The sequence below is a fragment of the Emydura macquarii genome, unplaced genomic scaffold (assembly GCF_026122565.2).
Source record: "Emydura macquarii macquarii isolate MOO-44397 ecotype Brisbane River unplaced genomic scaffold, CSIRO-AGI_Emac_v2 contig_2246, whole genome shotgun sequence".
In the NCBI taxonomy this organism is placed as follows: Eukaryota; Metazoa; Chordata; order Testudines; family Chelidae; genus Emydura; species Emydura macquarii.
In genome coordinates, this window is record NW_027132383.1 from 2,665,697 (window position 1) to 2,692,774 (window position 27,078).

At 60.7% G+C, this 27,078-nt stretch overlaps 1 protein-coding gene across 1 annotated transcript; it reads left to right on the forward strand.

Moving 5' to 3' along the window:
- Positions 1-496: 496 nt before the first annotated feature.
- Positions 497-23,275, forward strand: LOC137161052 (NFX1-type zinc finger-containing protein 1-like). Its single transcript, XM_067560054.1, has 15 exons — positions 497-827; positions 7,349-8,751; positions 9,975-10,131; positions 10,523-10,648; positions 11,087-11,232; positions 11,705-11,839; positions 11,962-12,055; positions 12,680-12,812; positions 13,067-13,186; positions 14,551-14,705; positions 15,438-15,583; positions 16,058-16,168; positions 18,089-18,184; positions 19,669-22,038; positions 23,144-23,275. Exons 1-15 carry the CDS (start codon positions 497-499, stop codon positions 23,273-23,275), a joined length of 5,655 nt encoding a protein of 1,884 aa, XP_067416155.1.
- Positions 23,276-27,078: the final 3,803 nt, after the last annotated feature.

The following is a 27,078-nucleotide window of genomic DNA, read 5'->3' on the forward strand; positions in this document are numbered from 1 at the left end:
ATCACCCACCCTAACTCTGGATGCTGCATGGACATGGAGGTGACATTTAATGCTCAGCTACAACCTCTTCTCCACCAAGAAGAAGTACAATGAAGGGCTGCAGCAACCCCATATCCAGTCAAAACCTTGTATACAATAGCTAACCCCTGGATCCCTGGCCGCCGGGTCCTGATAATTCTGGAAGTGGCCATATTGCTAAGAACAAGTTAAAATGCACTTAGACAAGTTCGATCTCTTCAAGGCACCAGGGCCTGATGAAATACACCCTAGAATACGCCAGAAGCTGACTGAGGAGATATTTGAGCCAGGAGCGAATATCTTCCAAAAGTCATGGAAGGTGGGAGAGATTCCAGAGGACTGGAAAAGGGCAAATATCGTGCCCGTCTATAAACAGGGGAATTACAGACCAATCCGCTGAATTTCCATGCCCGGAAAGCTAAATAATTAAGCAATCAGTTTGCAAACACCTAAAACAGGGGTGGCCAACTCATTCGCTATGGCGGGCAGATTTGAATTGAGTGCACGTCAAGTGGGCCATGCATACCAGAAATCGAAATACTGGGCACGTTTGGAGCGCTGTGTCTCGTGCACACAGCGCTCCACGCGCTGCCGCCAGAGTGCACAGATCTCGTGCAGCGTGTGCTGTTGCGGGATCTCGCGGCGTTGCACTCTCTGGCAGCAGCACGCAACACCGCCAGAGAGTACACTGCGAGATGTCACGGAAGCGTGGCTGCTGCCAGGGGCCAGACCAAAAAGGCTGGCGGGCCGTATCCAGCCCTCAGGCCGGATGTTTGACAGCCCTGACCTAAAAGATAATAAGATGATTAGTAACAAAACCAAATTGTGTCAGCCCCGCCTGCTAGCTTTCTTTGACAGGGTAATGAGCCTTGTGGATAGGGGAAAGCGGTAGATGTGGTGCATCTTGAGTTTAGCAAGGCTTTCGATACTGTCCCACATGCTCTTCTCATAAACTAACTAGGCAAATACAACCTAGTTGGAGCTCCTATAAAGTGGGTGCATAACTGGTTGGAAAACCGTTCCCAGTGAGTAGCTCTCAGTGGTTCACAGCCAAGCTGGAAGGGCACTTTGAGCGGGGTCCTGCAGGGATCAGTTCTGGGTCTGGTTCTATTCAATATCTTCATTAATAATTTAGATAACGGCATAGAGAGAACACTTCTAAAGTTTGCGGATGATACCAAGCTGGGAGGGGTGGCGAGTGCTTTGGAGGATAGGATGAAAATTCAGAATGATCTGGACAAACTGGAGAAATGGTCTGCAGTAAATAGGATGAAATGCCATACGGACAAATGCAAAGTGCTGCACTTAGGAAGGAACAGTCAGTTGCACACATGCAGAAAGGGAAAAGGCGGCCTAGGAAGCAGTGCTGAGGAAAGGGAGCTGAGGCTTAGAGTGAATCACAAGCTAAATATGAGTCGCTGTTGCAAAAAGGCAAACATCATCTAGGCAGTATTAGCAAGCGTGTTGTAAGCAAGACACAAGCAGTAATTCTTCTGCTCTACTCCGTGCTGATCAGGCCTCAGCTGGAGTACTGTGTCCAGTGCTGGGCGCCACAATCAGGAAACACGGACAAATTGGAGAAAGTCCAGAGAAGAACAACAAAAATGATTCAAGTCTAGAAAACATGAGCTATGAGGAAAGATTGAAAAACTGGTTCTGTCTCATCTGGAGACTAGACGACAGAGGGGGACCGGATAACAGGTCTCTCAGTTTCGATTCTTTACTTGTTCTCTTAGTTTCAATTCAGTGACTCACAGCGTGACCGTGGCAAGTCTACGCAGAGACAACGTTGTCCGGTTGTTTGCGACTCTAAGATTTTTATAACTGAACGAAGTTAACAAAGACGTTTCTCATTTTTCTTTTTCCATTTGTTTTATGCATTCGACAGACTTTGTGCGTCGGTACAATCACTGAACACAGTGTCTATGTGCTTGGTTTCTACCCTGCTGAAGAGAGCACTGTGAACATTGAACACAGCAGAAATACTCTTTTAAAAGACCCGTGAAAAGAACTTAAAACTTCAGCCCATTTTGCTCTGTCAAAAATGTGAATGATTTTATTTAACAAGACTAGATGTTTGCAGCATCACGTCAATCCCTCATTGCTCCAGTAATCCCGTCTACACAAAGAGCGATCCCCCATTGCCCCAGAAAGCAGACACACGCGCTACACTTTATGACCACTCCTGGAGCAGCCAACGCAGCAAGTGGTGCCAGACTCTCCACACAGAGCCAGGATAACGAGCAGACAACACGTCTGCCCTCAGCGCCGTTAGTAAATGGAGAGATTCTCCCGGCGGGTCGGCAAAGGGCACTGCAAGCCAGCAAGGCTGTGACAGAGTCTGAACCAGTCATGGACAGACATTCAGCGGCTATGGGCAGCCACGGGACGAACAGGGCGATTATGGTCTCTAGGATACTGAGCACCTAAGGCCAAATTCAGCTGTTAGACGCACGCTCCAACTCCCAAAGCACCGGGCCGTGGAGGAATGATCAGAGCCAGCCCTGAGGTTCGCAGAGGCACAAGATGGCCACGTTGCAGGGGCAGGCTGGGTTAAAGCGGATCCTCAGAGTCCTTCTCCCCTGGGCCTGCTAACAGGGCAGCACCGAGCGGCAAGTTGTGCAGTGTGCACAGGACCGGGGGGCACAGGCCACAGGGATCCCACAGAGCCCAGCAGCTGCTCCTCTGCCTGCAGCAAAGGTCACTGAAAGCAGAGAGGGGAGCAGAACAGTGAGGGGCCCGGACACCCCATCTGTGCCCGCAGAGCCCGGCCCTCACCCACTCTCCTCAGCGCTCACCCCTCGGGGGCCCAGCGCCGGGCCGTTCGGTCCTGGGACACAGACACGAAGCTCCTCAGTAGGAAGAGGGAGGGAGGAGGATCCAGGGAACTACAGACCGGTCAGCCTCACCTCAGTCCCCTGAAAAATCATGGAGCAGGTCCTCAAGGAATCCATTTTGAGGCACTAGGAAGAGAGGAAGGTGATCAGGAGCAGTCAACACGGATTCACCCAGGGCAAGTCATGCCTGACCAACCTGATTGCCTTCTGTGATGAGACGACTGACTGTGGATGTGGGGAAAATAGTGGACATGATATATCTTGACTTTAGCCAAGTCTCCCACAGTATTCTTATCAGCAAGTTACAGAAGTGTGGGTTGGATGCGTGGACTATAAAGTAGCTAGATCATTGGGCTCAACAGGTAGTGATCAGTGACTCCATGTCTAGCTGGCAGCCGGTCACAAGTGGAATGCCCCAGGGGTCGGTGCTGGGGCCGGTTTTGTTCAACATCTTCATTAATGATCTGGAGGATGGGGTAGATTGCACCCTCAGCAAGTTTGCAGATGACACTAAGCTGTGGGGAGTGGTAGATACACTGGAGGGCAGGGATAGGATACAGAGTGACCTAGACTAAATGGAGGATTGGGCCAAAAGAAATCTGATGAGGTTCAACAAGGACAAGTGCAGAGTCCTGGACTTAGGACGGAAGAATCCCATGCACAGCTACAGACTGGGGACCGACGAGCTAGGCAGCAGTTCTGCAGAAAAGGACCTGGGGGTAACAGTGGACAAGAAGCTGGATATGAGTCAACAGTGTGCCCTGGTTGTCAAGAAGGCTAATAGCATATTGGGCTGCATTAGTAGGAGCATTGCCAGCAGATGGAGGGCAGTGATTATTCCCCTCTATTCGGCGTTGGTGAGGCCACATCTGGCGTATTGTGTCCAGTTTTGGGCCCCCCGCTACAGGAAGGATGTGGACAAGTTGGAGAGAGTCCAGTGAAAATGATTAGGTGGATGGGGCACAACTGATGAGGAGAGGCTGAGGAACTGGGCTTGTTTAGTCTGGGAGCAGTGGAGCTGGTGGGTGCCACCCGTGCTTGTTCTGGCCAGGGCTTGAGGCTCTCCCTGTGGATGGAAATCTCACCTCAGGCTGCGGGCAGCAAGATGCCATCAGAAGAGACCCTGACACAGCATTGCCGTGACAACAACCCCCTTGCCCCACACCGGACACCGCCATCAACACCGGATGCTGCCCGGTTGTCGCAGGCCCAGGTTTTTGAATTATAACTACTTTTACTTTTTTGCATCTAATTGAATTTAACCAGCCCCAAAATGTAGCGGACTATGAGCAAACTAGCCCGAAACACCACAGTTCCTGGTACCACCTGGCATTCATGTTGCCCAATTCTGCGGGGAAAGCGCCGCCTTGGCAGTTTCCCCAGCATCCTGGGGGGACAGGGCTGGGCCTGGGTGGGAGCCAGGACGTAAACCGGTCATCGGGGAGTGCCAGGCCCAAACCAGTGCATAAAAAATAAAACGCCCCCCTGGTGGGCCAGCGAACGGCCCCAGCCCCACCCATGCTATCAACAGCCGCACCAGCGCTGGCTTCGTGTTGTCCCCTGCTCTCTGGAGGGACCTGAACGTGAGCCTGTGTGGCTCCCGCCCAGGAACAGAACTGCTTGCCAGGCCAGTGCGTTTGGCTCCTGACCAGTCCGTGCCAGCGCCTCATGGGTGGGCTGGGGGGACTGGCTGGGATGGCACAATCGCCCGGCCCAACCCCACCCGGGAGGCTAGGCCACCACTGCACACGACACCCAGTGCGGGGACCAGATGGGCGCCCGGATCAGTGTAAGCAACGTCTGAGTGGCCCTCCCTCCTGCTCAGCCGCTGGAAGGGGGGCACGGTCTTTGCATGAGGACAAGGAAGCACTCAGCAGCATGTCCCTGTACGTGACCAAGCACATCGAGGTGCTGCGCGTGATGGGACATGGTCACAATGGCTGGGTTGGGGCTACAAACCACTTGTGTGTTAACTGCGGGGTAATGAAACCTTGTCCTGTGACTGGATGAACAGACGGCAGCAGCACTGGGCACAGCCTGCACCCTCAACTGAACAGAGTCCAGCCGGGGGGCGGGGCGGGGCAGACGGCTGCCCCAGCATTGTAAGGGTGGTAGGGAGGGTGAGGAGTTTTCTGTGGAGATTTCGTGAGTCTTGGCACAGGGCCACCCTCGGGGGTGGATTGATGATCTTCTCCCACGGCTCGCAGGTAGAAGGAATGATTCCTCGTGGGCGTCTGCTGTTTGTTGGAAGCAGGGACATTGCTCCTGTGTCAGCGGAAGGTTTTCCCAGGAGCTGAACTCTGCGATTCACTGAGAGCTGAATCACTGGAGGAACTGGGAAACCTTGACTGGCAACCAGCAGAGAGGAGCCAGCAGTGGTCGGTACCTGTGGATGATGGAGGCCGGGATGGAGCCGGCAGCGGGGACTCGGCGCGGCCCGGAGGTGGCAGGAGGCAGCAGCGGAGGAGGCCTGGTCGAGCCTGCGTCCGGCAGGGGCGGGCAGAGGGGGACTGGCTGAGCCCCAGCCGAGAGGTGGACACTGCAGCTCCGCTGGTCAGTGCAGGGGAACGCGCGACGGGCCAGGCGAAGGAGACGCCCCGTGCTCTGGGATGGGCTTGGCTCACTGAGTTCATGAATGCTGTTTGCACTGCTCCCACACCAGGGCTGTGTTACCTCCTCCCTGTTAGTAAAAGGGTCACTTTCTACTCTCAGACTCTGTGCGTGCGAGGGGGAAGTGTTGCCTTTGGGATGCCCAGGGGACAGTGTATGATTTCCCAGGGAGCTCGAGCCGGTTTGGGGTGGTATCAGTGACAGGGACCCCTCGACACAGCACCCGGCCCTGGCTGCTACCAGCTCTGTCTGGCAGACAGTTACATTAGGACCCAGAGGGCCCCTGGTAGGAATATAAGTTTCTATTTCCCTGCTCAGACACGGAGTCGCTGGGCAGAGCTGCCACTGACAGCCCTGGGCGGGGTCTGCGGTTGCCAACCACCGCTTATTACCAGGGACCTGCCTGGCTCAGCACCAGACCCGGCTGCCCGGCACTGGGGCAGGTACCAGCGGCAGGACCCCCGTGACAAGGTGCCCGTTATAAGCGGGGCGCTCAGGCGAGGCAGGCAGGCTACGGGCTCCTTCCCGGCTGCTACAGGGGTTGACACAGCCGGCAGGAGACACCTGGGGGGCCAGGACCCCCGAGCCCAGCATCATCCCTGGCGCTCCACCTGCTGCGTTTGGTTTCCTTGGTTCCCCAGCTGTGAGGTGATGGGGGGGTCACGGCAAGGGGGGAGGAATGTGGTTGTAAAGCCACATTAATTGGCGGGGGGGCTCGGAGATGGAGGCAGGCAGGTGGCACCAGGGGGGCTGGGGGCAGATGTGGGTGGGCAGCACCGGGGGGGGGCAGATGTGGGTGGGGGGGGCACCAAGGGGGGCAGACGTGGGTGGGCGGGCGGCACCGGGGGGAGGGGGCACAGATGTGGGTGGGCAGGCAGCACCACAGGAGCTGGGGGGCAGATGTGGGTGGGCGGGCGGCACTGGTGGGTCTGGGGACTCAGGGGTGGAGGCAGGCAGGCGGCAGCAGGAGGCACCAGGGGCAGGGGAGGGCAGGGGATGCTGGGAACAAGGGGCTCAGGGGCAGGTGTGGGGCAGGGGAGGTGCTGGGGCAGTGGAAGGCAGAAGGTGCCTGGGGCAGGGGGTTTCCTGCCCTCCTGGCCCCATTGCCGTGTGGCTGCCCCGGAGCGTTGGCTAGGGATGATCTCCCCTGGTCCTGCCCCGGCTGAGCCCGGTCTGCTGCCACCGCCCCAGAAGGGCGCGATGTTATCACTCGAGCTCATGGCGGGGAGGCTCCCCGGGGGGTCAGCTCGCCACGCCCTGCGCCCGCCTCTCGCCTGCATCCCCCCCACGCCTACGCCCCCGGCACGGTTACGCCAGGGCCGCCCTCTGCCCGCTGGTCAGCACTTGGGCCACGCTGACCGGCAGAGCTCGCCGCCCGGCCCAGCCACCCCGGGGCATGTCCACGCAGCTGCTGCGGAGATGGGGGCATGGAGCCCCCGTAGGTTATTCTGGACCCAGTGGCGCCCGGGACGCTCCTGCCCAGCCCCCAGCAGCCCGCCACGGGCAGACGCAGGGATGCAGGCGGGCTCATTGCCCTGATTTCCCGTCCCGCGTAGTGGCTGCCCTGCGTGCATGGGCTCGCTCGCTGCCCCGCACGGTTTGCATGTCTCTCCGCGGCCTTCCTCCTCTCCGAGTCCCCCCTGCCGTTGGCCAGCACCGCCCAGAGCTAACGCCCAGAGCCCCATGGAGGGGCTCGTCTCCTGCAGGCCCCTGGGGGTTGGTCCCTGCTTGCAGCAGGGTGTGGGTCTCTCCGGTGGTGGGGGAATGTCCTGAGCCCGCCACGAGCGAGGCTGGTCCCGAGTCCAGCTCTGTGCTATGGAGCCGCTCAGCCCAGGCAGGGAGGGTCCAGGCCTGCAGTTCTGATTCCGCGTCTCTCCCGGCAGCTGCGGCCTGTGGAGAAATGTCTGGCCAGAAGAGGATGAGGCCGGAGTGGCCGGACAGAGCCTGGGCGCCGGGCCCGCTGAAAGCCGCCCGCCTCTCCCCGGAGCCGGGGCCCAGCTGGAGGGAGGATCCCAGCGCCCTCCTGGGTGACTTGGAAAAACTCTGCGACCACAGCCCACAGCAGCTCCTGCCCTTCCTGCTGGACCACGACTGCCAGCTGCAGCAGGTGCTGGAGAGCCCCGGCCTGAGCCCCGCCGGGGTGTACACGCTGCTGCGGGCCCTGCGGGCGGCGGTGGAGAGCGCCGGCGAACCTGAGCGGGTGCAGCCCATCCTGGCCCTGGCGCTGAGGCCAGCGTTCATCCTCCGGAGCCTGCTGGGCTTCATTGCCGAGCTGGAGCACTTCGAGCACCAGGAGGGGCAGATCTCCCAGGCGGTGTTGGAGGACACGGTGGCTGCCCTGCACCATCTGCTAACGGCCGCCCCCGCGCAGACAAAGACCCTCCTCTGCCACCCCGTGGACCTCCTCTGCGCCTCGGTCCAGAGGCTCCAGAGCCGCGGCTTTCAGTTCACGTGGATCCTCCAGAAACGGCTTCACGACACCCAGCGGCTGGTGGACGCGGCTTTCCCGCGGCACGGCACGCCCAGCGGGAGCCTCGTCTCCCCAGCCTGGCGGGAGGATTTCCACCAGATCCCTGTTTTCCCGACCCCGGAGGAGATCTTCGTCGACGCCCGGGGCAAGCTGAAGCGCAACCTCACCACTGGGAAGTACGCGAGCGACGCGGCCTACCTGGACACGCACTTCCGCCTGCTGCGGGAGGATTTCATCAAGCCCCTGCGGGACGAGATCTCGGCTCACTTTTCCCTGCGGGACCTGTTCCGGGGCGCTGGGAAGCCGCGGCGGGCCCTGCGGCTGTACAGGAACGTGCAGCTGGTGACGGCGGGCACCTCCCCAGCGGGCGTGACGTACATGGCCAGCTTCCAGGCCCGGCAGGGCTCCGGCCAAGCCGCCTCCAAAAGGCTGCTGAGCGGCTCCCTGACCTGCCTCATCTCCAGTGACTGCGGCCAGGTGTTGTTCGGGACCGTGGTGGGGGGCAAGGGGAGCGCGCTCCGCCAGGGGGCCGTCTGGCTGGACGTTAAGGCCAGCCACCGTGAGCTCTGGAGGAGGCACCTGGGGAAAACCAGCTTCCTCATGGTGGAATCGCCGGCCTTCTTCGAGTCCTACCGCCACGTGCTGGAGGGGCTGCAGGAGACGGAGCCCACCCGCGTGCCGTTCCAGCGCTACGTCGTGCAGTGCTGCACCGCCGTGGCGGCACCCGCGCACTTCGGAGACGACGTGACCTTTGACCTCTCGGTTCTGCAGCCCACTGGGCCAGCCGGCACCGAGCCCGTTGGGGACACGCCTGAGGTTGGGCTGGGGGCAGTGCGGGGGCGGGGGGAGAGGCTTGTCCCGGGGTTAGGGCACTGGCTTAAGACAAAGGGGGGGGGGGGTCAATTTCTTGAAGCACTACGGACGGCTTGTGTGACCTTGGGCGCGTCTCTGTGCCTCAGTTTCCCACCTGTAACGGGGGGTAACAGCCCCGCCCTGTGCGGGGGAGGGGAAGAAACACATTAAAAGCCAACGGTTGTGAAGCCCGGCGACGTGCTGAGGACAGCAGGTGTTGCTGTTGTGTGCTAGGGCAGTCCCAGGTGTTTAACGAGAGAGAGAGCCCCCCTTGGCCCGGGCTCGCCTCCAGCCGCGGTGACCTCCCGGCTGCCTCGCGCCCCTCCTCCCGGCTCACTTCGGCCATGCCACGGACGAAGCATTGCCACGGGGGGTACATGGCGCCACGGCGGCACCAGGGCCAAGCCCCCACCTCTGCCTAGCGCCTGGGCTGGGCCCGCACACCTGCCGGCTAGCTCCTCGTGCCGTGGCTGCGCCCGCGTTTTAGTTCAGGTATGTCCCCCTCCAGCTGGGGATCGGCCACAGCTGATGTTATTCCTTCTGCCAGGCTCCCCCACGCATCCTGCCTCTCGGTGGCTGATTAGCCTGTACCGAACGCCCCAGCACAGCACCAGCGCCGGCCCGGTCGCTCTATCCTACCGAGCTGAGCCACATCTCAGCCCGGCCCTGCCCTGGGAGCTGTGCATGGGCGTCAGACGCAGCTCCCCGGGGAGGGCTGGTGCGCTGGGCTCTGGTTTAGTAACACGAAGCTCAAAATAAACACACCCTGGGGCGCGGCGCCTCCTCCCTGCGGGCTGGGTCTTCTGCTCCCAGAGCCGCTGGCGAAGCGGCAGGGCCTGGCCTGCTGTCCGTGGCCTTCGCCCTGAAAGGACGACAGAATTTGCACCCTGGGTTTTTTCCCGGGGCAGCACTTCCCCCGCGAGTGGCAGGACACTGGGCAGCCGGGGTGTGTACGTACGATGGGGTTGTTCTCGGGGCATGTGGCCCCCTCCTGCTGTTTGCATTGCCATGGCTCCCCAGCGCGTCGCTCGCTCAGAACCGGCTCCGCTCCGGTGTGGCTTCTCCGCCACGTCTGTGCACGTCGGTGTCCTTCCAGCACGGCAGCCCTGTCCTCGCCACCCCCCGCGGCCGGCCTGTGCAGAGCCATGCAGGGCTCGGTCAAGAACATCCCTGGCTCTTGCTTTCAGGGGCGCGTGGCCGCGGTGGACCTGAGGGCCGTGAGACCCTGCGACGCGTTGATCTGGTCTCCAGAGACATTTCCTCACCTGGACGAGTCGCAGATCTTGGCCATTCGAATGGCCCTGAGCAGGGAATTTGTGCTGATTCAGGGCCCACCTGGGACAGGTAAGTGCCCTGTGGGTCGGCGCTCTGCTCCGCTGCCCCTCTGCAATGCCTCTGGCTCCCCCATGGCTTCAGTGAGTCCTGCCCCCCGGCCGGCACGCCAGGCGCCTCCCGCCGCGCCCACCCTCCCTACGCCAGCCACGGAGCCAGTGACACCTCAGGTGAGTTGCAGGGCTCCAGAACCAACCCGCTCACGCCCAGCTGCCGCGGCCCCAGGGCTCGGTGTCCCTGCCGCACGTCCTGCCACCCACAGAGCTGGAGACGCCGCCTTCGTGGGGCTGACAGCGGCCCCGGCAGCGTCGCGGCAGGGCTCTCCCCTCGGCGGCGGCAGGGCTGGGATCTGGCTGTCCCGGGGCTCCTGCCGCGCCAGTGACCAAGTGACATTTCCTCCCAGGCAAAACCTTCATCGGGCTCCAGCTGATGGAGATTCTGCTGGCGAATCAGGCCCGGTGGTGGGAAGCCCGGAGCCCCTTCCTGGTGGTCTGCTACACAAACCACGCCCTGGACCAATTTATGGAAGGTACCCGCGACTGCCAGGCTCTTGGCATTGACCTCCCCTACCTGTGCTTCACGCAGCGGCTTGGGACGCCCTGTGCTGGCGGCGGGAAGTGCGGGAAGTGATCGTGAGGGACGTGTCTGTCCCCTGCTCTGCCGCGGGTGCTGCTCTGCTCTGGGTACAGCCGGCTGGAGCCCACGTCGCATGTTGCCGGGGGGAGGTCACGGGGGCTGGGTTCACGGCCAGGCTTTACAGCCGCTGCACCCCTTAGGGCAGCCCTCAGCCCCTCTGAGGCAGCCTGGCCTCCAGCGCGTGCGAGCCGTGGGAAGCGATGTGCTGCCCCGCACGGCTCCCATCTCCCCGGCCCAGCTGCCGAGCCGCGCTAGGCCAGGCCAGGCCAGGGTCTGTGCTCCGTGCAGGGAGGGCCTCCGCAGCCAGCTCTGCCGCTCACCCTCCGTGCAGGGATCCTGCGCTTCCAGCCCAGCGGCGTGGTGCGCATCGGGGGCCGGAGCAGAAGTGACAAGGTGGCAGCTTGTTCCCTGAGGAACCTTCGGCAAAAGCAGCTGCCAGGACTGCTGGGGACGCTGGAGAAGCACCGCTACGGCTGGGTACGTCGCTGGAGCGCAGGGCGGGGCTTTGGGGGGAGCCCCTCGCACGCCCAGGGACAGCGGGATAGGCGCAGCTGGAGCCGGGGGTAGCGCTGAGGGTGGGAGGGGCTGGGAGTGCGGCAGAGGGGCACAGCTGGGGGCAGGTATGTCTTACACCCGTGGGGCGCTGCCTGGGGGTGGGCGGTTCAGCCCCCAGCTCACACCCGTGGGGCGCGGGGTGAGGGGCCCACATGCGGCTTTAATTCAGTAAAACGTCCCTTCCGTGACGGTTCCCTGACGCGCCCACAGAATTGCCCGTCTGCGGCACGCGCGGGCCCCGGGTTGTGGGTCTCGGTGCCGCTCCGGGCCCAGCGCTGGCAGGCCCGGGGGTATCGCCCTGGGGGTGAGCGGGTGCCCCCAGCTGGCGGTGCTGCGCTGGGCAGGCGAGCCCTGGGGGAGGCTGCCCCGCGCCCACACCCTGTTCTCGCCCCAGCTGCTGAAGTCCCTACGGCAGCAGAAGGAAAGCGTCGCCTACCGCACCGAGGTGCTGCAGCTGCTCCGCCGAGGGATCCTCACAGCCCGCGAGCTGGCGGCCGAGATGCGCGACGACGGCCTGGACCGGTCCTGGGTGAGGCAGGGGTGGGGAGCCAGCCGCGCCCCTCTGCCCCCGCCCCGGGAGCGGACAGTGTCTGCGGGGCGCAGCGCGGCCCGGGCCCAGGCTCAGCGTCTGCTGTGTTGGCCACTCCACAGGCCGCGGGACGCCTGGACATGCTAGACTGGCTGCAGATCCAGCCCCCGGCGCAGGAGACGCCAGCCAGGAAGCAGGGCAGGGGCTGGACGGCAGGTGAGTGGCTGGGCAAAGGGCCGCCGCGCGGTTCCAGGCTGTCCTCGGGGGCCCCTCCTGCAGGGCTCACCCCCTTCCACGGGGAGACCGGCCCATACAGGGGCTTGCTTGTCTCTGCCCCGCTACGTCCGTGAGCCCTGACGTGTCCCGTCCCCCCCCCCGGGGCACCGAGCCGGGACGGGCACAGGAGCACCCTAACGCGAGGGCTTCAGGGGGCAGCTGGCGACGGGGGGTGTAGAGGGCAGGACCCGTCCCCCCCCCCCCTCCCGCCGTAATTCAGCGCGAGCTGTGGGCCTCGCAGACCCCGGCACCAGCCCCCCAGGCCAAGCTGACGCCCCCCGGGGCAGCTCCCGCCGCTGGGGCTGTGGGGGTGGCGGGGTTTGGCGGGAGCTCATCGGGATCCGCGTTGCTGGGGCTGCCAGGCACGGCAGGGGCTCCGGGGGAGGGGGGGCAGCAGGCGCTTTGGGGGGCTCCCACCCCACTCGGGAGGTCAGAGAGCAAGTGTGAAAAATGGGGGTGGGGGGAGGGGGAGGAAGAGGCACTTGGCCTGTGTCAGACGAAGCCCCGAATACTGGGGCTGTCCCCCCACAATCAGGACATCTGCCCCCCACCCCCCCCCGCCAGGCGTGCAGGACGATCTGCTGCTGCGCCCCAGGGACGAGCGGGCGCTGGACGAGGAGGAGGAGCTGGGCCCGGCCGAGGAGCAGCACAACATCGCCCAGGAGAAGTTTGCCTACGTCCTGCCCCCCGAGGGCAGGTAAGTCCCGGGGCCCTGGCCTCCCGCTGTCTGCTCCTTGGGACGACCCGGCCTGGCCGCCGTGGGGGCGAGGGGGGCTCACCGGGACCGTCCGGGAGCGCAGGCATCGCTGCCCCCCCCGCAGCCGTGGCAAAGCTCCCTGGTGTCAGCGTCAATGGCCAGGGCGGGGCTCGCATGCAGCCGGGGGTGCAGCCCGCAGCCCCCCACGCCCTGCCCGCGCTGCTCAGTCACGGCCCGGCCTGTCTCCCTCGCAGCTCCTCAGACCAGTGGATGCGCAGGTACTTGGCGGAGGGCGACATCATGCCCGATGAGGACCTGGCGAACGTCAGAGACGTCGGGGAGCTGCGGCTGCGAGATCGCTGGCGCCTCTACAGGTCCCCCCCTCCGCCCTCCCCCCCCCGAGCCCTGGGAGCCACGGCCTGGGCGAGCCCCGGGGAGCCGGGGCAGAGGAGGGGGATGCACCAGCCTTTCGCCCCGGAGACCGGCGCGCTAATCCAGCCCTGGTCCCCGGGAGCGGAGTTTAATACACAGCGCTGCCCTGGGTCCGTCGGGGGAGCCGGGCTCTGGGCACGGGCCAGCGGCTGGAGGCTGAAGACAGCAGCACAGGTGGGGTCAGAGCAGCGCCTGCTCCAGTGCAGGAGGGCGAGTGGGGGGCCGGCAGCCCTCTCTGCCCCCTGCCTCAATGGGGGCATGAGCGAGGGGGTAACGCTCTGGGCAAGGCCCAGCCCCTGGAAACTCACCCTGTGACACCTGGCTGGACCCTTCCTGGCCAGAGCCAGCCCCGGCGGGCCCAGCTGCACCCTCGGCTGTAAGGACTCCTGCGGGACAGGCTGGCTGCGGAGAAGCACAGGGGGGATGCGGCTGTAACCCGTCTGCAACACGGCCGGGGTCAATCGCTAGGGGATCCTTTCAACAACACACCACTGAGCCGGGCCGAGCCCCCGCCCATAACCTGGGGCAATCACCCCCCACCCCCGGGCGCCTCTGCAGGCAACACATCCCCTCTCGCAGCACAGAGACCGAGCGTGGAAGAGAAGCTGAACAAAAGGGGGAAACGACCCGGCCTGGACGTGGGAAAACCCCACAGGCGGGATTCACAGACGTAAACCATGAGCGGGCGCTGGGCCGTGTCTTTCTGCCTCAGCTTCTTAAGTCCAGCCGCCAGACGTCCCTGTAACGTGCCCCTCCCATCAGCGCCCCCCACGCACAGGTGCGAGCCGTGCTCTGGGCAGAGCTGCACCGGGGAGCTCGCCTCCCGCCCTGGCTGGGGAGAGGAAGAGGGGGCACCCTGCTCGCTCTGCTCTCCGGCCGCTCGCTGCTCCAGGGCGGCTTGAGGCCCCCCCACTTCACAGGGCTGAGCGGCAGGGTCAAATGGGATCCGGGGCCCTCCCACCGGGTACAAGTGCCTGTCTCCACCCCTCCGCCCATTGCACTGGGCTCTGGGACCCACGGCCCCGGCCCAGCGAGCGCAGTTCAGCTGAGGGTGAATCTCTCACTCAGGGTAAGCCAAGCACCGTTCTGCTCCCCGGCGTTCGTACGACAAGGGCGGCAACCCTTTAGCACCCCTGCCCCCGACAGCAGTGACCCGGGCCAACCGCGGCCCAAAGGGACCATCTGGGCAACGTGGCCTCTTCCCCCGCTCAGCACTAGGTGCCCACTCATTCACTCACACACGGACCAGGGGCTACCACAGCCCCGGCCCCCGGGCGGTCACAGCACAGGCTGTCTCCCAGCACAGGCGGTGGATGCTGGCCTACGAGACGGAGCTGAAAGAGACGCTGGTGGTGAAGCTGGAGGAGTATGAGAAGAAGGCAGGCGAGCTGGCGCAGCTGACCTTCCAGGAGGACCTGCAGGTCCTGAAACACAGTCGGGTCATTGGCATGACGACCACAGGTGAGCGCGTTCTCCACTGCTCCCCCCCTGCACCACCCTGTCTCCAGCGCCTGACCCAGGCTCAGCCAGAGACAGATGTTCAGAGCCATAGTCTCTAGGGTCAGACAGGACCAGCCGCTCGTCTGCGCTATTTCCTGTGTATCGCAGGCCAGGCCACCAACCCCGGCCAGCGCCCACCCACTAAACCCAGCAACCGGAACAAGACCAGAGAAGGCTAGACGGGCGTGTGCCACAGGCAGAGAATGGGAGGGACCGAGGGGCACTTGGGACCGAGGCCCCCACAATGGCAGGGAAAAGATGAAGTGAGAGACCCCCAGATAATCCTGGCAAGGGACACGCGCTCCACACTGCAGAGGAAGGCGAAAAGGCCCCCAGATCCCTGCCAGGCTGAGCTGGGAAAAATTCCCTCCTGACCCCCCTGCGACACCAGAGCAGCCATTAACTTATTCCAGCAACTGTCCCCTGCAGCTGGGCAGACACACGCTTGGTAACAGAGCGGGTGCGAAAACCAGAAAGCGGCCCAGCGTCCGAGTCCTCCCTGCCCTTCCCGCACACGAGCACGCCCTACGAGCGGCAGGAAATAAGGGACCCCACGAGCAGGGCGCGTGTCGTGTCTCCAAAGGGCCTCGGCACCCGCAGGGCAGAGCAGCACGTCCCTGCACCAGCGGGACGTCACACCTGTGCCGTGCTGCCTTCTCCCGGTGCGCTCACCCCATGTGTCATTGCTCCCAGGGGCTGCCAAGTACCGAAAGCTCCTGCAGAAAATCCAGCCCCACACTGTGATTGTGGAAGAGGCAGCAGAGATCCTGGAAGCTCATGTTCTAACCTCCCTGACGCCGGCCTGCAAGCACCTCATTCTGATCGGAGATCACCAGCAGGTACGTGCAACAGCAGCCTCCCACTCCATGCACCCGGTGCATCTCCTGCCACCGCCACCCCTGCGTAGCCCAGGAGACCAGTGCCGGCTGCAGCGACCTCTCCTGTCCCAGGACATGCCTCCTCTGGCATACTCTCTTAGCCATCCCTGAAATGGCCCCCCATCTGCTAGTCAGGGCGCACGGCCCTGGGCAGGTCCCTCGGTTACAGGCCATCACTGGCCGAGTGGGGCGAGGGCGGAGTGTGTATGTTTGCTTTGAAATTCAAGGTGAACTGTGTGATGTCTGCCGCTTCCTTCGAGCTGATCCAGGAACGCTGGAGGTTAAAGCTCAGGGGTTCCCTTGTAGCTTTGCCCTTCTGGTCCCCGACTCCTCCTCGTTCTGCAGCTGGAGTATCAAAATCCCAGCCCCTGCCCCATGGCCTAGCGCCACGTGTCCTGCCTGCGCAGCACGCAAAACCGGCTCCGTGTTTTCCAGCTGAGACCCAAACCCGCCGACTACACCATGGAGAAGAAGTATTGCCTCGGCATCTCCCTGTTCGAGCGAATGATAAATAATCAGATCCCCTATGTGCAGCTGCTCTACCAGGTGAGTGACGCCTCCCGTGTCGCCGGTCGGGGCGCAGCCTAGAACCGGGGCTGCAGAACGAAGGCTGCACCGAGCGCTCCCCGCCCTGTGGTGGTGGCTGCTTGCTGCGGTAGGGGCCAGCGACAGTGACAATATGCGTATCATCCCCCTCTGCCTGGCGAGCCGCTGAGTAACTGCACTGGCGTGGTTACCCGTGCTGATGGACGCCGGCAGAGCCTGGCTCCGCGTCACACCTCCAGGCAGGGCAGAAGGTTTCAGCCGGGGGAACGAACAGCGAGTTGGCTTCCAGCTAGGCATCGGGTATAATGTACCAAAAGAGGGTCCTAGCCCGACAACTCTAGGCTTGCCAGTTTCTAGGCCTGGCAGCTCTGGGCCTGGCAGCTCCTAGCCCCGGCTCCCCTGGGCTTGCCACGTCATTTACGAATGTAAAAGAACTGCTGGAGCCCCGGCCCCTCCGTCATGACAAACTAAGCAGGAACAGCCAGAGTTCTGCAGCACTTTAAAGACTGACAAATGTCATTTCAGCAGCGCTACAGACCTCCCCTGGTTTCTGCTGTATCCAGACTAACACGGCTGCCCTCTGGAAATCAAGCACTGGCTGCAGTGCAGACGTAGCCTGAGAGAGTGGTCACGGCCCTGCCGGCTGAGCAGCCCTGCTTGGAAGCCCGGCCCACACAGCAGATCAGCAGCTGCTCAGGGTGCACCTGGCCTGCAGCTGGGCCTGCCCTTGTCTCAGCTCCTGCCTCAGCCTCCAATCCTTGCTCCCCTCCAGTTTCAGATTTCTGACTTCGATCCGCTCTGCCTCTAGCTTACCACTCTCCTGTGGACCCTCCGGTTCTGACCCTTGGCTCGTTCCCTGCACCCTGCCCACCCTGGGCCCCGCTCTAACGGATAGGCCGAAAGCGCACTTCCCCCATTAGGCCTGGGTGCCCATGGCCCGGCTGGCACCAGTGATGGTCTTGAATCCTGGCATTCCACAAGAGGGGCTGGGGTAGACACACCGAGAGGCGGGAGGAAAACAGCCACGGAGCTGAAGGAAGCAGTTCCCCCGTAGTCGTCTCTTTTTCACACTGAAAAGTCCCAGTCTTTTTAATCCATCCGCAGAGGGAAGCTGTCCCAGACCCCTCATCATTTTGTGGCCCTTTTCTGTACCTTTTCCAATTCCAAAACATCTTTTCTGAGATGGGGCGACCAGCTCTGCACGCAGTAGCCAAGCTGTGGGCGCGCCATGGATTTATAAAGAGGCGATGTTATATTTTCTGTCTTATTATCCATCCCTTTCCTAACGATTCCCAATGGTCTGTCAGCTTTTGCAGTAGGTATCCCTGGAGCCCCACCTAGTCCTGAGAGCTAGCGAGCTGCTGGGGTAGCTTAGTTAAAACCAGCCACGCCCCTCTACGAACCATCCTGCAACAGGCAGATTTCAAGGCACCAGAATGGTTGGAGAATCCAGCCCCAACAGTAACAAACCAGCCGGGGGGGGTCCTGTTTAACACATAAAGAACAAATAAGTCATACAAGCCGCTAGGTACAGGGACATGCTGTTAACGTACAGATACACGCTCGGTAACAGCTTGCCGTGACCTGCCAGCAGAAAATAGAAATGGTGGCTAGGCTAGAGATGCGAGGGGCTGCTGTACCACGGGCCAGCTGCTGGTGAGGGGTGAGAACAGCGCCAGGATGCTGCTGCTACAACGCCCAGCAGTGGCCTGGTACCGTCTCTAATAATAGTGATGGCTTTGGAGAACTCTCCAAGCTCTTCATCAACGGGCGGGCAGCTACCAGCGCCAGGCGGGCAGCATATAATAAACACGGAGCAAATCCATGTCCAAAGGAGGTTTTTTTAAATAAAGTTCCCAGATAACTAACCCTGGAGACTCTCCGGCTCTGAGCTGTGCAACCCGCTCTTGTCTCAAACAGCACCGCATGCGTCCAGAGATTTCCCAGCTGCTGGTGCCGCTCTTTTACAAACAGCTCAAAGACCACGAGGCAGTTGCTGAATATGAAAAGATCCAGGTGGGTGAAAACACGTCCACAGCGGGGAAATCCGGCTGCCTGGGTCACAGCGTGATGGAGCCAGCTGCCGGCCAGCGTGTTCGGGGTGGGGAGGGAGATGCCAGGGCTATTACAAACGGAATTCTAGTTTACCAGACACATCCCACTGAAACTGTTAACAAGGCCACGGTAGAGGGAGAAAAAAAACAGCCGCAGAGCTGGTTTCTCCCATCCTTCTGCCTTTGATCACTGACAGAGAGCAGGCACACATGCCTCAGGGCAGTGTTTGTTTATCTGACGGGGCGAGGTGTCCTCTGGAGCCAGATGAAGCCAAGAGGAGTGGCCGGTGGAAACTGTTTTGGGAGCGGTGAGGGGCATCTGTGAGTGCAGCTAGTTCTGCCCCACACAGCCCCATCAGGCAGCACTGGAGCCCCCCCAGTGAGGTGAATGGGGAGGCCCGAGGCTGGCTTGTTGTTTCCTTCGGCTTGTTCAACCCTCGCTTGTAGGGCTGGCTGGAAAATGCAAGGGAAAAAAATCCCAAACAGCTTTGAGGAGACTTTGAATTTTCAGAGAGTTCCGGCGACGCGGGAGCGGAGGGAAACAAAGGAAACACCCTCAGCTAAGCACTCGGGGAGCGTGTCTGCAAACCAACTGAGATCTCAAACATTTCCAACCACCTGTAGTCATGTTTCGGTGTGTGCTCGTGGGGGGGGAGCCTTTCTTCTGGCTGGGGGGGGGGGGTTTAGTGGTTAATGCAGACAGAAGAAAAGAGGCGATTTGAAGAATGCCTTAACCACTGGATCATCCTTCCTCCCAGAGGAAATAGGCTCCTTCATGCCATCCTCCCTCTCTTTGAGTTTAAAGAAGTCTCTGACCTGTAATTCCATGCTGAGGTGTGACCAGCAGCATCAGGAAGTGGGATTTGAACCCATGACTCCATGGGAGAGGCGCAGAAAGCAAGCAAAGCCCAATGATTAATATTTAGACTAGTTCCTCCCGCTTGCCCCGCGGGTTAAGTTTCACTGGTAGTTCAGGTTTTACTGCTCGTGAAAGCATGCCCTAGTTTGTCACCTCCAGTAGCGTGCAAGGTGCTTCATAGGGGACACAGGAGAGAGATGGGCTCTCGCAGTACGTCAGGAGCTGCAGGCAGCACGCCGTTTGCAGCCCACAGTGACAGCAGCTCGCAGTCAAAGTAGCGTAGTGCTGCTGGTTCAGAATGGCCGGCTGCCCAGTCCCTCCCCAGAAGTGGCTGCATTTCTGCTGTGGCTGAACGACCTGGTACCATCTGTAAAGCACTTTCGGACAAAAGCGGGGAAAGGAACAGCAGGGATTATTGCTGTTAACACTGGGTGGGTGCTGGATCCCAGCTCCCTGACAAAGAGCCTCGGGCGGGAGAGGTCTGCCTCCTCCCAGGACTCCCAGCTACGGGTTGGGTTAAACATGCAGAAACTAGATGTTACGTAATTTTAAAACCCGCCCACTGTGCCCCCTCTCGCTGTCTGCAGGGTGTGGAGAGCAGCGTCTTCTTCATCCAGCACACAGCGGCCGAGAGCCAGAGCGCTGACTCTGAAAGCTACAGCAACAAGTTTGAGGCTTCCTTCCTGGTCTCGCTGAGCAGATACCTCCTGGAGCAGGGATACACCGAGAGCCAGGTCACCATCCTGACCCCCTACCACGGCCAGGTGCTGAAGATCCGCGCGCTGCTGAAGAGCAAGGACATGGGAGACATAGCTGCCCACGCCGTGGATGACTTCCAAGGGGAGGAGAGCGACATAGTTCTTCTCTCGCTGGTACGAAGCAACAAGGAAGGGCAGATTGGTTTCCTCCAGGACAAGAATCGGCTCTGTGTGGCTCTCTCACGGGCCAGGAAGGGCTTCTACTGCATTGGGAACCTAGCCGGCATCGCAGCAGGATCCAAGAGCAACCTGTGGAAGGAGCTTCTACGGCTCCTAAAGAGAAAGAACCTTACAGGGGAAGGGCTGACGCTGGTGTGTCAAAACCACCCCGATACCAAGACGGTGGTGAAGGAGAGCTCAGACTTCGGTAAAATCCCTGACGGAGGGTGCACGCTCCCGTGCCAAGCCCGGCTGGAATGCGGCCACCCCTGCACGCGCCGTTGCCACCCGTACGATAGGGATCACAGCCTGTACGTTTGCCCATTCCCCTGCTCCAAGCTGTGTGAGCTCAACCACCGGTGCCCCAGAAAGTGCAAGGAGGAGTGCCAGCCCTGCTCCGTGGAAGTGAAGAAAGTCATGCCAAAGTGTGGGCACCAGCAGGCGGTCCCCTGTCACATGCTGGCTGATCTCTGGCTCTGTCAGGAGCCATGCAACCAGCGTCTGGAATGCAAACATCCATGCACGCACCGCTGTGGGGAAGCCTGCAGCACCTGCACGTGCAGGGAAATGATCGATGTTACTCTGCCCTGTTCACACGTCGTGAGAACGGAATGTTACAAGCAGAAAATGCCTCTGACCTGCCATGAGCCGTGCGCACAGAAACTTGAGTGTGGACACCACTGCAAGGGAAGCTGCTACGAATGTGTACAGGGCAGGCTGCACGTCCACTGCCGTAACAAGTGCACGCGGGTCCTTCTGTGTTCCCACCCGTGCCAGGAACCGTGTTTTGAGAACTGTCCTCCGTGCAAGAGAGCATGCCCCAACAAGTGCAGACACAGCCACTGTGACAAGACGTGCGGGGAGATCTGTTTCCCCTGTATACAGCCCTGCTCCTGGAAGTGCAAGCACTACCGGTGCACGCAGCCGTGTGCCGAGTTGTGCGATCGCCCCCGCTGCGACCAGCCCTGCCAACAATCTCTCCAGTGCAGCCACCTCTGCGCCGGCCTCTGTGGAGAGCCGTGTCCGCCCAAGTGTCGCACATGCCACAGAGATGAGCTGGCAGAGATCTTCTTTGGGGACGAGGACGAGCCAGATGCCCGTTTCGTTCTCTTGGAAGACTGCGGGCACGTTTTGGAGGTGCGGGGCCTGGATCGGTGGATGGATGGCGACCCCGACGAAGGCCAGGCCCAACACGTCCAGCTGAAGGTGTGCCCCAAATGCTCGACGCCCATCCAGCACAACACACGGTACAACAACGTGATCAAGGCAATACAGCAAAAAATCAAGGAAATCAAACTGAAGATCCAGGGAAACAGGGAAGAACTTGAAGCTGGGAAGCAGCAACTGCTCCATCGGTTGAACAATGACCGAGACCTAACGGCCTGGTCTGGGCTGGGCAGAAGCGTTATGAAAACCGTCTCCCGTCAGAGCCTCCTGGACCTGGAGAACACCCTGAACTTCCTGGCCAGTCTCTGCCGACTGAAGGAGCAAGTGAAGAGGTGCACAGTGGCGAGAGAACGCAACCTGAAGAGGAAGATCGAGGCCGTGGAGCGCTGGGTCGGCAGAAAGAGACCCGCCTTCACGGCTCAGCAGCTGCGGGAATGCAGGCAGGAGATCAAGAGGATATCGTACCTGGGAAACGTCTTTGAGCGGCTGAGTGGCTATGAAAACCAACAAGCGCCGTTATCCACCGAGGCCTTGGCGCTGGCTAACGAAGCCGTCGGCGTGCTCCAGCGGCAGGAGCCTTTCACCCAGAGCCAGGAGGAATCTCTGCAGCAGCTGCTGGAGAAGATTGAGGAGCAGTTTCCCGCGGCAGAGCTGCCGCTCTCCGAGGCGGAGAGGGTCATGGTCACCGAGGCCATGCAGTTTGGCAGGGGCCACTGGTACAGATGCCCGCAGGGCCATTTGTACACCATCGGCGAATGCGGCCGCCCGATGCAGCAGAGCAGCTGCCCCGAGTGCGGAGCTGCCATTGGGGGGCAAAACCACGTTCTCACCCGAGATAACGTCACCGACGATCAGATCCTGGAGCCTGCTACAGCACGGGAATCACGTCTGCAGGATAGTGTCTTAGCCCTGACTGGCCCCAGCGGCCAGCCCTGGTCACCCATCTACCGCCCGCCCAGCCCCCACCCCCAGCCGGGCTCGCCACCCCCTCGCCTGCCCAGCCCCCACCCCCAGGGAGACTCACCGCCCCACTGCCCGCCCAGCCCCCACCCCCAGGGAGACTCACCGCCCCACTGCCCGCCCAGCCCCCACCCCCAGGGAGACTCACCACCCCACTGCCTGCCCAGCCCCCACCCTCTGCCAGACTCACCGCCCCACTGCCCGCCCAGCCCCCACCCTCTGCCAGACTCACCGCCCCACCCTCTGCACCGCCCCACTGCCTGCCCAGCCCCCACCCTCTGCCAGACTCTGCCCGCCCCCACCCTGCCCGCCCCAGCCCCCACCCTCTGCCAGACTCACCGCCCCACTGCCCGCCCAGCCCCCACCCTCTGCCAGACTCCCCACCCCTGCCCAGCCCCCACCCTCTGCCAGACTCACCGCCCCACTGCCCCCAGCCCCCACCCTCAACCAGACCCCACCCGCCCCCACCCCAGGGCAGACTCACCGCCCCCTGCCCGCCAGCCCAGGCGCTGTGCCAGCCAGCCCCGCCAAGCCCTTGCGTACGGTCAGGCAGCGCAGGCCTCACACCCGGGCCCGTGGGCATGCCACGCCGTACGTTCTGCACCGCCGCGCAGCGAGGCAGCCACCACGCCGCTAACGCGCCACCACCAGACCTCAGCGGGGCCCGGGCACTAACGGCAGCCGCCGACTGGACGCCACCGGGGATAAAGCTTGCGACTCCTGTCCCGCCGCTGCTCTGCGCCATCTGTCGCCGCTGACCACGTTCCTGGCTCCTTGCCTAGGTCCTGCTCCTTCTTCCTGCCCTCACCCTGACCCCCGGTATCGACGCCGGCTTTGACCCCTGGCATGACTCCTGCCCACGACCCTGAATTCACTCTGACCAGCAGGTGAGCCTGCCCGCGTTCGGGCCCGGACGGTTTGCTCAGACCCTCCCAGGCCCTGCCGAGACGCGTTGCTGAGTACGGACACTGCTGCGCCTTCCGCTTTCCCGATGCCCCAGGGGCCTGTGATCCCGCAGGTACACATCGCCCTCCTCCAGGCGGAGAACCGGGGACAGAGAGATCAAGCCTGGCAACGGCAGACAGAACATTTCTCCCTGGGGGAGCACGTTGCAGCTCTCCGAGCAGCTGCAGGTACCCAGCCCGGGTAACCGGCCGCAGAGCTCTGCTCACAGAGAGACGACATGGCACCATCTGCAAGTGTCACCGGGTTACCCAAGGCAGAGTCCTGTTTGTGCTCCAGCCCCAGGAATGACTCAGTGAGGGGGGAAGCGAGAACAGAAAATGGCAGAGGTGCTGAATGACTGCCTGGGTTCGGTTTTGACCAAGAAGGCTGGTGGCAATTGGGAGCGGGGTATAATTTCATGGATTTTTCCACAGCGTACTGTCACATTCCAGGGTGCAATCCAGAGCAGGGAGGGGCCGTGTCACCCCCTGCCCTGCAACCTGGGGTGCCTCACAACGCTTCACTGCTGTCGCTCCCAGCCTGGGATGCTCACCAACAGCCAGCCAGCATGCAGGTCACACCCTGAGTGTCTGTGTGTAGCTACAACCCTGGGCCAGCAGCTGTGACCCCAGCCGTCTGCCAGCAACACACCACCCACACTGGCTTCCAGCACCCTGGGTGGTTACTCGCAGGGTGACCCCGACACACTCTTGGTCCCGAATTTTCCCCAAACACATGTTTTGCCCTGTCCAGCCCTCTGGACAGTTCAGATATGAAAGGGCTGTTGCCCTGTAAAGGGTCAATATTCAACAGTTGCTACTTTAACTAACAGCTAGTTTAACCACAGCACTGAATTATCTTAGCTTTATTAACTACCGCGATAGAGATGTTCAGCGAGTACAAGCATAGGGCATTAACGTCAGAAATGGTTATAAGAGCAATAAAGATAAAACGCTTTCTAGTAGCTAAATCGTAAATTCAGACTTGGTTCAGGGTAAAACGCCGTACCACGTGTTCCCAGCAAGACTGCTGACCAAAATCTCCAGCCACGCTCCACCTCAAAGTCAAAGGCTGGTTCCAGGAAAAGGATTCAAGTAGGGAAATGAACGAAACTGAATGTGTGGGGTGGGCTGGAGGAAAGCGAACAGCCCGCAGACACTGGAGTAGCTAGGCAGGCCCGGAGGGAAAGGAGGCAGAAAAGGATCCAAGCCTGGTCAGAGAGATGATTTTTAGGGTATGACCCCACAACCGAATAGGCAAGAGCAAAACACCTTCTCCCGAAGAACAAACCAGCGAGAGCTCCCGGTCCTGAGCTGTGGGGACAAATACGTTCTTAAGAAATCTACTTTCAAAAGTCCTTCAGCTTTGTGAAGGAAAAAGGGTAGAGCAGAGCGTCCCGCGCCCAGCTCCCCTCACTGGCCCAGTGACGCTTCCACCTGCCCGAGGCAGGAGCAGGACTTAGGAAGAAGATGTCGGGCAGACAAATGGGCAGGTAAAGGACGCGCTCGCTGTGCTGCTCGCTCTGAGGAAGGATGGACACATACCTAGCGTGACGGAGTAAGAACAAAAGGCGCTGGACCATTAACTACTAGCATGCCTCCAGTCCACCCTTCTGCTTTTTCTTTGCTGATCATTTTAATTCCTAGAGGGTTTTACAAAGAGCTTTTGGGGGGCTCAGCTCTCGTCCCTCAGGGGTGGTCTCTGCAAGCACAGCTGATAGACTGTGTCCTAGTTACAGCGTTCTGTTCTGTCATCTTAGTCGCAGCAACAAATAAAGTGTGTGTCATGGCAGCTGTGTGCAGGACGCGTGCGCGACACGCCGGGCTCCCGCCGGCTGCAGCACTACAAATGATCATCGTTTACAGTCAGTGAGCAGTTCACTTAATCTCACACCAAACTGACTAGTGCTGCCACATATAAACAAAGTGCCACACGCGCCTGAAGAACGGGGCAAGTAGGACGGACACACCCAACCGTTTGGACCCAGACAAGCTGGAAGCCAACAATCACCCCACAGCAGCCAGACACTGGCATCCAGAGGCCACCCAGAAGGACTGAGGCCCGCTGTGCTAGGCGCTGGGCTAGGTGCCGGGTCCAGCCTGCCCCGGTGGGCTGATGCGGCCCATTTGAAGTATCCAGCTTGTGCAGAACTTAAGAATGAGTCTATCCTGGTTGCCAGGTTCCCATTCTAATGAAGAATGGAGTGGGAAAGGAGGCGGGGCCATCCTCCAAAGCTTGCAGACAGGCTGAAATGTGAGCCACCTCCTGCCCCCTGCCCCAATGACTGTACACCACTATGTCCCTCTGCCCTACACTCATCCCTTTCCCCACTCCCTCTAGTTCTTTTTATGCTCTCACCTGCGTAGCTGGCCTGGCTGTCAGTGTCTGGGGCAGAGAGGTCACACCCTGTTCTGCAAGGCTCCCTGGGCTAGGTTTGGTCTAGTCCCATTTTAAAGATGGGAGAATGAGAGTCAGTCCAGTCGTTTAAGACAAGAGACGTGTGCCTACACAGGACCTGTGATGCCTCTGCATCTGTCCTGAGCACCCCAAACCACAGACAGACACGTCCCAGCTCAGCTGGTGGGCGGGTGTTGATGCAAGCGCTGCCTCCGCCCGCCTTTTTGGCATTTGGGGGGGGGGAGGGGGCACCTGACACCTTGTTTGGCTCACGCATGGCAGGGAGCATTGCCTAGCATCACCACCTCGCACTGATTCGTTTAACTTTCTTCTCTCTCTTTTCCTGTGTCGTTCACAAATACAGTCAGTGGCTGATGTGTGTCAGTTTGTGTGGTGATGTACAACCAACAAAACCAAGGCCCTGGCAAGGGAATTTAACCATAGTTAGTAACTAACAATTGTAGTAATTTATATAGAATGTCCTTAAAAATCCTGTCCCATCCTCACAACAGGCGCTGGCCAGCTCCTTCAATGATCAGTCAGTAATGCCCCTACTTGACTTTTAAGGATGTAGGTCCAAATCACAGGTCACAGCCCAAAACAGCCCACGAATTACCTGGACCTCAGGCAAGATTTTGTTCATCCCACCCCAGCTCTCTGCCACAGAACTGCAATCATGGGGCAGCCAAATTACTGCCAACCCCAAACGGTCAAAAACCATGAGTCAGGCTCACCAAAAATCATGAGATTAGCTTTAAAATCATGAGCTGATGTAAACGCAATAGATTGGGGAGTTCGTTTTATTTGTCTTCTGCTCCTGGAGCCTTTAGGGGGAACGGAGAGGGGGGTGGTCACATTCTGAAGCTTTCTCCACATCCACCCGGGTGAGAAACGTACTTTTTCTTTAAGAACGAAGGCTGAAATCATCACATCTTCACCTGACTCCAGGCGCTGGGGCTTTAAGGAGGACACTAATTATCACGAGACTCGTGACAAAACGATGAGATTTGGCAACACGTCACACCTGATCGCCTCTGCACCAGGATGCAGACAGTTTCAGAGGAAAGTCCGCCCATGTTCTCCAGTGGAATCAGTGCATGCTGCAGTCTACTGAAGAGAAAGCAAACCCTCATTTCGTCAATTGCAGCCATAGCATCAGCTTTCATGCTTTGCACCAGCCAATCAGGGTTGGATTGTGATGTCTGCACCCACCATTCGTGTGTCCTTGTCCACACCGCCCCTTTTCAGCCATGACGTTAGCGCTGCCATTTCAGGTGCAGTACCCCAGAGGCCCGTGCCTCACAGGAGACACTCGGGGAACTGTCTCGGTGCACGGTGCTGGTACCTTGCACCATCTCCACATTTAGCAATGGTAGCGCCCATTCACCTGGCCCTCCTGCCCAACTGTGTGGAAGACCCGGAGCAAGTACTGGACACTGGACAGAACCGGTCCAGAAGTATCTGAGATGCCAAAGATGGCTGACCAAGAGGGTGACTGAAAACCCTCAGGGGGTCCCATGGAACAGATGTCTTACGTAATGGGATTGCAATAGTCTGACCATGGGTTGATGCCAATTCTGGTGCCAGAGAACCAGCACAGTGTGTGTGGAG